General features: G+C 47.7%; 1 protein-coding gene across 1 annotated transcript in view; it reads right to left on the minus strand.

The window, feature by feature from the left end:
• LOC127205818 (phospholipid-transporting ATPase FetA) overlaps positions 1-12,322 on the minus strand; it is a 70,778-nt gene extending 58,456 nt beyond the window's left edge. The window contains exons 1-7 of the mRNA XM_051165084.1: positions 12,319-12,322; positions 9,665-9,825; positions 7,552-7,665; positions 6,495-6,593; positions 4,842-4,903; positions 1,386-1,458; positions 635-705 (exon numbers count right to left, since the gene is read on the minus strand). Coding sequence (XP_051021041.1) covers positions 635-705; positions 1,386-1,458; positions 4,842-4,903; positions 6,495-6,593; positions 7,552-7,665; positions 9,665-9,825; positions 12,319-12,322 — 584 coding nt within the window. The remainder of the gene's footprint in view (positions 1-634; positions 706-1,385; positions 1,459-4,841; positions 4,904-6,494; positions 6,594-7,551; positions 7,666-9,664; positions 9,826-12,318) is intronic.
• Between the last annotated feature and the right edge of the window lie 143 nt (positions 12,323-12,465).

Raw genomic sequence — 12,465 nt, forward strand, 5'->3', positions numbered from 1 at the left:
GAGAATAATTTTTCTGCAGATGATGGTAGAGCCAGCCTTGTTCCAAACAATCCTACAACTCTCTTTCATGCTGGGCAATGTCACAGAATACAACTGTCCCTCGGCGTCTTAGGGCAATGGGTTCCAGGACTCCACAGGAACACCTAAATGCATCAGTGCTCGCCTGTCTCTTATAAAATGGTCCAGTGTTTGCAAATAACCAATACACACCCTCTTCATACAACGTAAATGCTGTGTAAATACCTGTTCTATCTTATTTTTAGGGAATAATTAGTAGGGAAAATCTGTGCATATTCAGCACAGAGTAAGCTTTTTTCAGAGTCGGAGGGAACTTTTTCACAGACTGACTACTTCTCCTTTCAAGACTGATTCCAGTTTAGAGACAGAGGATTTGGGTTTTATTTTCCCAATTCTGTATCCAGTGATTGCTCAGTACTGTTGCCCACGGCTCAGACTCAGACTCAGACTTTAGGGTTCCATGGCTGAGGCTTCTTATCTTTTCTCATTTGGATATTTTTGGTTTTCTGGAACAAAAACTACTACTTCCATCTGAGAACAAAACTAGCCCTTACATCATGTTTGCCCCGTGATTTGGCTAAATTTCCTTAATGTAGCATTAGGAGAAAACACTTACCCATCCAAGTCTGCTGTTTCAATGTACGTCAGACCATAGGGCTCACTGCTGGAGAGTAACAGCATATCCGCCTGCAAGTAGAAAAGTCAGAGAAGAGGGAAACCCTGTGGTGACGGGGCAGGGCTCCCTGGAAAAGGTCTCCACTCTAAGAACTCTGTGTGCTCTCAGTTTACTTTTGTTATCTGTGACCCATTGGTGCGGCCACACACTTCTTTCAAAATTGCTCCATTTTACCTGAAGCTATGATGAGAGATGGACAAGAACAAGCTGAAGGTTGCCAAGTGAGGTGGAGGCAAGCTTGCTACCAGGATCCTTGATGCCAGTGAGGCAGAGGGGTACTCACTGTCACCTCCCTGATGCCAGCGAAGCAGGCATGAGGGGTACTCACTGTCACCTCCCTGATGCCAGCGAAGCAGGCATGAGGGGTACTCACTGTCACCTCCCCGATGCCAGGCAGGCAGGCAGAGGAGTACTCACTGTCACCTCCCTGATGCCAGCGAAGCAGGCATGAGGGGTACTCACTGTCACCTCCCCGATGCCAGGCAGGCAGGCAGAGGGGTACTCACTGTCACCTCCCCGATGCCAGCGAAGCAGGCATGAGGTGTACTCACTGTCACCTCCCTGATGCCAGCGAAGGAGGCATGAGGGGTACTCACTGTCACCTCCCCGATGCCAGGCAGGCAGGCAGAGGAGTACTCACTGTCACCTCCCTGATGCCAGGTGGCAGGCAGGCAGGCAGAGGGGTACTCACTGTCACCGGGTGGTTGTTCTCCAGCTTTAAGATGTCTCCCACTTGCACGTTCATCCATTTGACCTCCTCGGCCCTGTAAGAAAATGGGCCTTGAGAACATTTCTGCTCCGGAAGTTTCCCCAACTAGATTAAACAAAGCTAAAAAACAGGAAAGGCTGGGGTGAATAAAGGTGTGTCTCAGAGTGCCAGGCTGGCTTGAGTTGCATGCTCTGGGCAGTCAAGAGAGCAAGCTCTGTTTCTTTTGACAAGTCTCTTTTCCAAGCATTTAGTTTTACTCTTCAAAGGCAGCAACTGTATTTTAAAAACTTTCCTAGAAAATATAATTCATAGAATCCTCTACAACATATATACTTCAGAGTTACACGGTCATGTTTTTAATGCTAGTACCTGGGCGGCAGAGGCAACAGGACTTGGACGAGTTGAAGGCCAGCTTGTTCTACACAGAGAGTTCCAGGCTGGCCAGGTTATACAGTGAGACCTTGTCTAAAAAGCTAGTTGAACAGTAGACACTTACTTCCATTTAATGACATGCCTTAGGGGGCATATGCATATGTGGCTTGTCCTTGTATTTAATAACTAAAATATATTCTATCATCTGGTCTAATTTCATTTGGTTCTTTTATTGGGTGACCTTTGACCCTTCAAGCCCTCATTTCCTATAAAAGGGAGCCTGGTCGTTTGAGCAGATTCAACAGCAGCACCAGCTCTTTTCCCTTCCCTTCCTGCCCACCTCTCTCCTAGACTCCAACTTTCCAACAGAATTCATAAGTCACTTTCTTTTTTATAAAGAACATTGATATGTGCTCACACATACACATGCAGGCACACACATGCATGCACACTGACATACACAGGCACTCACATGCATGCACACACACTGACACACACACACACACACACACACACACACACACACACACACTTTGGAAACATGACCAGCCCCTTTGAACAACTCTACTATTGCAAGTACCCAAAGAGCAGGGGAGGGAACACCCAGAAACCGCTGTGCATTTCGTTTTTGCGTGCAGGCTTGTCGCATACTAGAGACATGAAGACATAACTATTCCAAGAACACTTTTTCTGGGAAGGCTACTATGTTTGGTTTACTTCAAAATGCATTTGCTATGAATTTCCTCTTTGTTCTAGGGATTTTCTGGTGGTACTGAAGAGTAGCTATAAGCTTTGAAAAAGGACATCTGAATTTTTAACAATTTTATTTTGTTTGACATTTACTTTTGAGGGTACTCTAGCATTCTATCTGCCTCAATCTTCATCAAAGGGACACGAAGAAAAAGTCCACCTTCTCCTAGAGACCTAAAACATTTATATTTTATTATATAAAGAGCTGTCAAACTATTGCAGATTTATTGCTGCATAGTAAAAACAAAAGTGGAGCAAGCCCAGCTTAGGTAGAGGAGCAGACAGTCCCCCGGGACGGTACCGCTCACTGAGTTCTTTAATATCCTGAACTTTTCATACTGCAAATACTTAGAAATACTAGGTAAGACAGCATCAGCAGCCTCTCAAAAGCGAGGGGCCAGGAGGACAGAGGCACAAACCCCAGAACAGTAGACGTGCTCTGACCTCGCTGTCACTGTGGACAGGGAAGGGACCGCCCATTTCCATACTCTCTTACCTCGAGTTCTTTCTCTGCCTAGTGTGGCAAGAAAAAGATTTATAATCTTGACAGGCTGTAGATTAGGACTAAGAGCCTCTCATAACGTCACAGTCCTTCAAAGGACAGCATCGTAACTGGAAGGACGGCCTAAATAATAAGCCAACTCACCAGTAAGTCAGTTCATCCAACTCAACCTGGGGGCGCTGGGATGGGAGTGGCCTGGGGGGCTGGGGATGGGGTGGGAGCAGCCTGGGGGGCACTGGGGATTGGGTTGGAGCGGCCTGGGGGGGCGCTGAGACTGGGTGGGAGTGGACTAGGGGGCGTTGAGGTTGGGGTGGGAGCGGCCTGGGGGTACTGAGGATAGGGTGGGAGTGGCCTGGGGGTACTGGGGATAGGGTGGGAGTGGCCTGGGGGTACTGGGGATGGGGTGGGAGTGGCCTGGGGGTGCTGAGGATGGGGTGGAAGTGGCCTGGGGGTGCTGGGGATGGGGTGGAAGTGGCCTGGGGGCCATTAGGGGTGGCAAAAAAGTGGGGTGTGGTGGCTCACATCTATAATTCCAGCACTTGGGAGGCTGAGACAGGAGGATTGCTATGGATTGGAGCGTATTTTGGGTTACAGAGGGAGTTTTAGGACTGCCCAAGTACAGAGTGAAACCTGCCTGAAAAACAGAAACAAATCAAGAAACCAACAAAAGCCAGAATTTGCTAAACAGATGTTGTTTCTCAAACACAGGCCATAGACTCACATCTTCTAGCTTCTATAATGAAGCTGTTCCATAAGCTGGGTGTGGTGGCACACGCTTTTAATCTCTGTGAGTTCGAGGCCAGCCTGGTCTACAAAGTGAGTCTAGGAACAGCCAAGGCTACACAGGGAAACCCTGTCTCAAAAAACCAAAAACCAAACCAAACCAAACCAAAACAAAAAAACCAAGAAGCTGTTTCATGGTGAACATCACCTGTGTGCATTAAACTAAGTAGACACTGACTGGTTAGCCGGGTAACTCCTAAACTCTCTCTTGACAAACTCGTGTACAAACTAAGGACTTGAGCTATTTGAAGGAGCTCATTTGACTAAACTTATGGGGTCAGCAATTACTCAGCTTGCTCAGTTTCTAATACACCCAGTTTTGTCTGTTTAAACCCATGTTATCCCTTCCCCACTTTAATAGTAATTCACCTATTTGGTCTCGAGAATTTTCAGTCTTTTAAAACCCTGGAGGGACAGTCCACCCTGAGCTCGGGCGACCGAATGATCTGATGACAACTACAGTTGGTGAGCACTGTGGTACCAGTGAGGAATGGGAGGCTGCCGTTACGACCTCGTCAGCTTTGTGTTTTCCTTCATCACTCCTTAAGGCCTGGCACAGACATTACCTCCTCCTTAACTCCTTTTGTCAGACACGACTCTGTAACAGTTTGCCATAGCTCTTAGAATAGTTTCCACATTTTGCCTTTTGTAGGGACGTGTCTGCCTTGTTCCAGTCTCATCATCACGATAGCCATGGAGTCAGCACAGACATTCTCCTTAGCCTGGTAAACTGCACTGATGCCTGGATAAAAGGCTACATAGTATTTCCATTTTATAGAAGAGCAGCCCAGGCTGGGCAGTGGTAGCACACCCCTTTAATCCCAGCATTTGGGAGGCAGAGGCAGGTGAATTGCTGTGAGTTTGAGGCCAGCATGGTCTACAAAGCGAGTCCAGGACAGCCAAGGCTACACAGAGAAATCCTGTCTTGAAAAACCAAAATAAATAAATAAATAAAGTGCCCACCACACAGGTGTTATCAGAGCTGCCCCACCCCAGACTGGTGCTACCTCACCTGTCCTAAGGGAACATACCTGCCATTCACGAGGATCAAAACAGAGCGGTTGTTGACTTGCTTGTCACTTTGGTGTCTTTTCTAAAACCACACAGAAAATGTTCAGGAAATAGACAAATAGAAAACTGCATGCGCAACTGAAACGCTTGAAAACTACTACCCAAGATAGTTCTTGTCTGTGACTCTCCTCTCGCGCGTCCCAAAGCCTTCCTACCAGGAAAACCAGGCTAAGAGGCTAATGCTCCTTACAGACTGGGAAGGGGAGGGCCGGGTGCAGTGGCTGTAATCCCAGCACTCGGGAGGCAGAGGCAGGCGGATCTCTGTGAGTTCCAGGCCAGCCTGGTCTATGAAGTGAGTCCAGGACAGCCAAGGCTACACAGAGAAACCCTGTCCTGAAAAGCATGGGGTGGGAGGAGAAAAAAAAAAAAAAAAAAAAAAAAAAAGAAAGAAAAGAAAAAGAAAAAACAAGCTGGGAAGGAAGGTAGAAAAAGAACCGGGGGGTGGGTGGTGGGTGAAGAAAGACACATTTTGGGGCTAAACATAACAAAAACTAATGCCTAGGAGCTTAAAAACAGACAACTCTGCCAAAAGCTGAGAAGAAAGGACACACGCCAGGCAGCACTAGGGAACTGAACACGCTGTGTGAAGAGCCATGGGGGACACACGGAAGCAATTATGGCAAATGTGGGGAGCCAAGAGGCCACTAGTCAGAGACCTACAGGTGTCAAGAAAACAAACACACGCACACCCCAGTGATGATGCACAGGAACCTGCAACTGGAGTTCTTCCCTGGGGAAGGGCAGGGCTGGGAGGGGCTGGCACAACACTTGGTTTCCTATGATTCCAGGTTCTCCCAACGTTTATTCTAAGGATACCCAAGTTCTGACCCAGGAGCAGCTAGGTCACCCACCCACCTTATATTGGCAAGCTGAGTTCTCAGTTCTCAGTACAGGGAGATGGTAGCAGGGTACGTATGGGGTTCTGAGCTACAGTGAGTTTATATAGCTCAGTTTGAATAGCTTGAGTTGTGACTGAAATGTGAACCACTACATGTGCTGAACCTAGATTTTACAAGGTTAAAAAAAGGTGTTGCAGGAAATGGCATACTTTGGTGTGCGATCTCTCTTGACAAAACCAGGCCTCTCTGAAGGCACTGCAAGGACAGCTTCCCGACCCCACCCGCAGGCTTTGGGTCCTGGCTGACCCTTTCCAGCTAATGTTGGCTGCAAAGGACCAGTTTCTCTTTCAGTGCCAGCGAAGGAGTGGGTCTTGGATCATGACACGGGGCTTTCTGAAACCAGAAGCGGCAAGGAAAACAGGGACCGTGGAAGGAGGGAGAGAGAAGAGTGAGGACAGGAAAAGACAGAGCAGGGAGAGGGGCTAAGGAAAGGAACGGGGAAATAGGAGGGGTCAGATGGAGAGAGAAAGAGGACAGCAAAGCCAGACAGAGCTAAGGGGGTGGGCGGGGTTACTGAAGAAGAAGGCTGGAGGGAGGGCTGTCAGCAGAAGCAGAAAGGGGCCTTGCGGTGCCCCTTCTGGCCAAGTGGAGAGCGCTAGCGCTAGCGGGGACAAGCAGGAGGAACGACCCTGTTCAGCGGCTCTGGGAGGTCTTCTAGCCCACAGCCCAATTCCTGGGGAGAGGGAGGGAGGGAGGGCCAGGGAGCCACTTCACCACATCGTCCATGACATTCTTCACTCCTGTCACGGACAGCACGACGATCAGCGGGATCACGGTTGTGTACCACACCAGGGAGGAGATCTGCGGGATCAACTGTGAGAAGGGAATGGAGAGCTCGGGTCAAACCTCAGGAAGAACAGCCTGCCTCCCTCGGCGCTCTCACCTCTCTAGGTTTATAATAATAAGCCCCAAAGCCGGACCTGCGCCTCATTGTTGCAACCTTCCTGTCCCCACCAACTCCAAGTTAGCTCTTCCCAAAAGACTGCAAGTTGCCTCGCACATGCTGTGGATATCTCTGCCTCAGTCCTAATGGGAAAGAGGCATTTCTTCTCCACTAGGGAAAGGTGTCAGAAGGTAGAGGGTTGAGTGTGTACATGGCAAGGCTAGAGGGGTACAGCTCAGTAGTCACAAGCATGGGATGCTCTCTCAGAGGAGCCAGGCTCAACTCCCAGTACCAGCCATCTATAACTCCAACTCTAGAGGCCCGATGCCCTCTTTTGCATGTAGCAGGCACACATATGGTACATTAACATACAGGTAGGCAGAACACCCACACGCATACATAGAACCATGTACTTTCCCACACCTTCAGTACAAGGAAGAGTGAGATGACACGTTGTTCCCTTCTCTCAGTTTGGGCCTGCCCTACACGGTTCCTTTCCTTGCGCTGCCTCTCATATTTTCTATCACTCTTCTACCTTGGTATGTGTCAGCTTACTATCACAGAGGCTGGGATGAGAAAGAGGAACAGGGCTGCATTTAGAGTTGGGGTGAAGAGTCTGTCGTTTCTTATCATCAAGCTGAACTGTGGCTACCCAGCCATCATGAGGGAGCTCCCTTCCCATGGGGACCGTCATGTGTCTCCTTCACGCAGAGGGTTGCTTCACACTGACTAGCTCTGACTTCTGCTACTCCGGGAACTAGCCAAAGACTACAGCTGTGCATTTGTCAACGTCAGAATGAAGAGGGCATCTTCTGGTCTAGGTCCTGACAATACAACCTGACCCCAGGGAAGATTAGGAAACACCGGAAAACGTCTTAGCGGCCATACCTGTAGGACTAGCAAAATGAGGAAATAGGCATTTGCCAGTCTCTGGAACTGCTCAAACAGGTTCATGGGCAGGAAGTTAAGTAAAGTATACTTTGAGGTCTTGATGGAATTGTCCTATAAGTAAAATACAGATAACAATGGCAACAAAAGCAAACACAAGACAGCTCAAAACTGGCTTATCTGTTTGTTCCGTCAACATTCAGGGCATCACTATTGAGTGACGGGTATGTACTAAACATGTGGCAGGAACTGTGGATACAGAGGTACATGAGATGGGGCAACAGTTATCGGAGAAAAAGAACTAACGTTTTCATAATTGTATTTAACTTCCACATGCATCATATAAGATACTTATTTTAGATATAAATGAATGAACTAAGGATTGGAGAAATTAAACAACATGTATAATGTTTCAAGGTGAGTAATGGAACAACTATAATCAGGCAGGTCTGTCTGGTACCCAAGCCTGGGTTTCCTATACAGAAAGAGGGAAGGCCTGCTCCCATTGCCACACTGTAAGTATGGTTAGTATCCACGATCTAACTCAGAAGTCATAAGTTAACATCTTACAGGAACTACAAATATATATGGCTATGTATTCTTTCATATACTTAAGAGTGTAACGTACACATGGTGTGTGTGTGTGTGTGTGTGTGTGTGTGTGTGTGTATGTGTGTGTAAGAAATATCATGTAAAAGCATTGTTTGACATGGGATGTGGTGCTCCATGCCTGCAGTTCTAGCACTGGCAGGGGTGGGGAGGAGGGGGGATGTGGTGCTCCATGCCTGCAGTTCTAGCACTGGCAGGGGTGGGGAGGAGGGGGTGGGGAAGAGGGGGGCGGGTTTAGACTTCAAGGCAAGCCCTTCTTTCAAAAGCCAAACCAAGGAAAACAAAAGTACTGCTTGTGCGTAAGACAGAAATAACCCAAATGGCCATTTGTAAGGAACTGTTTAAAGATAATCTGAATAGAAAAAACAGGAAATCTGTTATGTAATTCAGACTCTACTAGAAAAAACATTAGGGTCCAGAATAGTGTGAAAATATAGAAAAAAGTGTATGTATTCACATCTATGGATTCAAGGCGCCAATGAGTACCTGAGAAATTAACCATAGTGGGTCCCTATGAGGGAGCGGACGTGAGCAAAGACGGGTGCTGAAGCATGAATTAGTTCATAAATGAGGAAGTGAAAATATATATTAAAAAATCAAACAGGAAATTGGACAAAAATCATTAATAGGTACTTACGAAATACAAAAGGCTTGTCAACACAAAAAGTTGACTAATTTCACTTAAAAATTTCAAAGTATGAATAACAAAACATCATTTTCATCTAAGAGCTGGCAAAGATGGAGAGGACGGATAATAAACCACCAGCTGAGACCTGCACAGAAACGGCAACCACAGCCACTAACACTGGGAGGGGTGGCAGAAGGCTAGCGATCTGCAGTCAGCTTGGGCTACAGTGAGACCCCTATCTCAGAGAAAATACAGAAACAGATTTAGTTTGGCGGAAATGTGAGGTGAGTGGCTTCCTACAGTACATAGAAATGTAAACGGATATAATATTTTCAGGAGACAATCTGCAAAAGTTTTGTTTTTTACTGTATTTCCCATTAGGCCTAGTCAATTCACTTCCAAAATAACTCATAATACGTGCAAACACAGATGCGCCAAATGGTATGCATGATGAAGTTCACTCAGGACCATATATCACGGGAAAATACTGCAAACATTGAAATGTTCACCGACGGGAGATGGTTAAGGTTCATCACCAAAACGGAAAACAACGCTGCGAGTGAGCAAACGGTGCTAACGCGCATGCGCTGTCATCAGCGTCTAAGTGAAGAAAGAGAACCGCGGAATCAATTGTGCAAAAAGCTGTAGTATTTATTTTCTGAGAGTTACACACAAGTGCAAAATCTGAGACACAGTCTCCTGCGTGAAGGACACTGGGGGAGTTTGGCTCCTAAGCTTTTGTTGTTCTCTTTATCGTAGAGGAGCTTCAACCGGAAGCTGTGGACTCTGCATCAACAAGGGGGCCCTCCCTCCCTCCCCTCAGGAGGATGTACAGACACAAGCCACTGCTGACACCATCAGTGACAGGAGACTTACCGGATATTCAAAAAGAGAGTTGAATTTTCTATTGTTGGCTTGCAAAATTCTTTCTTCTGAAAGAGAAGGAGATAAGTGATGAGAATACCCGTCTTGGGTTAGTCTGGCATACTGGGGTGAAGTCTTCACTAGCTCCTCACACCTTTTTTTTCTGAAGATAACTGTTTTAAAACAACTTCTGGGTGCTGGGAGCACCGCACGGTTAGTGGGGTACCTGCCTAACAACTAAGAAACTCGATGTTTGAGCCCATTTCTGCACCAGCCAGATATGGTGGTAGAAGCCTGATTCCAGCAGTTGAGAAATGGAGGCAGAAGGACCAGAATTCTGTTCAAGGTCAACTTCACCTACGTGTTGAGTTGAAAACTACACTGGGATACGTGAGGCCCTGTTTTAAAATAAAAAGTAAATGAAAAATAAAAATGGGATGTTACAGCCAGTGTCAGGAGCCATTGGCAAAGGATCTCTGCTCAGGCATAAGAATCATATGTATACACTCAAGGTCTTCAGACTTTCAGAAAAAGTACACTGTGGCCTCTAGGCTGAGAGTTGATTGTTCTGGTACCAAAGGAAGCAGGACGTGGTAGTACAACGGTAGAGCACTTGCCTACCATGCTTGAGGTCATGAGTTCGATCCTAGCATTAGGCTGCTGCAGTATTGGTTGCCAGTCCTCCTGAATCTACTCTTTGTTTCTGCCTATTTCTTGCCTCTGTCTATTTCTTGTTTCTACTCTCCTTTTATTATTTCTTAATCCTCACTCTCTGATCTAAGTGCTGTTTGATTTAGGCAAAGTGGGCTCTGGCAAGCCAGGCAGTGGTAAGGTGGTTGTGCATGCTTGTGATCTCAGCACTTGGAAGGCTGAGGCAGGAGGATATCGGTGGGAGGCAAGCCTGAGCTATTTAGGAAGGCCCCTGACTCAGGGTGCCGCCTTCACCCACAAAAGGGGCTGGGGGTACACCTCAGCTGTTTGCCTAGTACACAAGAGGCACTGAGTTCAGTTCCTAGCAGTATATATAACTGGGCATGGTGGCACACACACACTGGGCATGGCGGCACACACACACTGGGCATGGTGGCACACATACACTGGGCATGGTGGCACACATGCACTGGGCATGGTGGCACACATACACTGGGTATGATGGCATACACACTGGACATGGCGGCACACACTGGGCATGGTGGCACACACACACTGGGCATGATGGCATACACACTGGGCATGGCAGCACACACACTGGGCATGGTGGCACACACACACTGGGCATGGCAGCACAACACACTGGGCATGGTGGCACACATGCACTGGGCATGGTGGCACACACACACTGGGTATGATGGCATACACACACTGGGTATGATGGCATACACACTGGACATGGTGGCATACACTGGGCATGGTGGCACACACACTGGGCATGGTGGCACACACACTCTGGGCATGGTGGCACACACACTCTGGGTATGGTGGCACACACTGAGCATACTGGCACACACACTGGGCATGGTGGCACACACACTGGGCATGGTGGCACACTCTGGGCATACTAGCACACACACTGGGCATGGTAGCACACACTGGGCATACTGGCACACACACTGGGCATGGTGGCATGCACACACTGGGCATGGTGGCATACACTCAGGAGGTGAAGACAGAAGGACCAGAAGTTCACAGACATGCTTGGCTACATAATGAATTTGAGGCCATCCTGAGCCACATGAAATCCTAACTTTAAAAAAAAAAAAAAAAAAAAAAAAATATATATATATATATATATATATATATATATATAAAGTTCAAGTGCTTCAGCTTTCTAGGGACAACAAAACAAGTATTTCTAAAGGAATCCATACACCAATACTTCAAAAGTGCTGCCCTGGTATGTCGCCACAAACATTTCAGCCAGCTGCAGGGATGTGCTCAGCTCCACACCTGCAGGGATGTGCTCAGCTCCACACCTGCAGGGATGTGCTCAGCTCCACACCTGCAGGAATGTGGTCAGCTGCATACCTGCAGGGATGTGGTCAGCTTCACACCTGCAGGGGTGTGCTCAGCTCCACCCTTTCAGGAATGTGGTCAGCTGCACACCTGCAGGAATGTGCTCCGCTGGACACCTGCAGGAATGTGCTCAGCTGCACACCTGCAGGGGTGTGCTCAGCTCCATACCTGCAGGGATGTGCTCAGCTCCACACCTGCAGGAATGTGCTCAGCTGCACACCTGGCCTTAGGATAGCTGAGGCTTTTTCACCTAAAGCTGCCTTAAGACTGTGATTCTTCTATGTCTCCATTTCCCCTATGGCTCCCGGCTCCTACCTCCCCCCTTGAGGCAGGCCACAGAAATGGGCATTCCTCTTGTCTAGTACAGGTCATGGAGTCACTTGTCACCTCCTCACTTTTGATCTTGGAGCTTAAAGAAATGCCCTGTCTGGCAGTGAGTAATAAGATGTTTGCTCAGGAGTGGTCCTTCCCCAGATACTGGAGGTGGGGATCCTGCTCAGAGAGGCTGACAAGAGTCTGGACGGGCCTTGCTAGGTCTCCATCCAGTCTGTTAGTAATCACACATGTGCAATAAGACTCCATAAACCCCCATGGAGATGGGCTCAGAGCCTGCGGAAGCTGCAGAGACCAGAAGGGAGGTGAGCAGGACTTACCCATGGGTTGGGAAGGTAGTATGGCTCAACTCCACGGGATGAGTGTACCTGTTCTCAGGATCCTTCTAGACCTCGCTATATATGTCTTCATCTGGCTCTTATTTGTATACTTTAATAAAATATTCTTTACATTAAGCAGCACACATA

This window comes from Acomys russatus, chromosome 2, assembly GCF_903995435.1.
Source record: "Acomys russatus chromosome 2, mAcoRus1.1, whole genome shotgun sequence".
In the NCBI taxonomy this organism is placed as follows: Eukaryota; Metazoa; Chordata; class Mammalia; order Rodentia; family Muridae; genus Acomys; species Acomys russatus.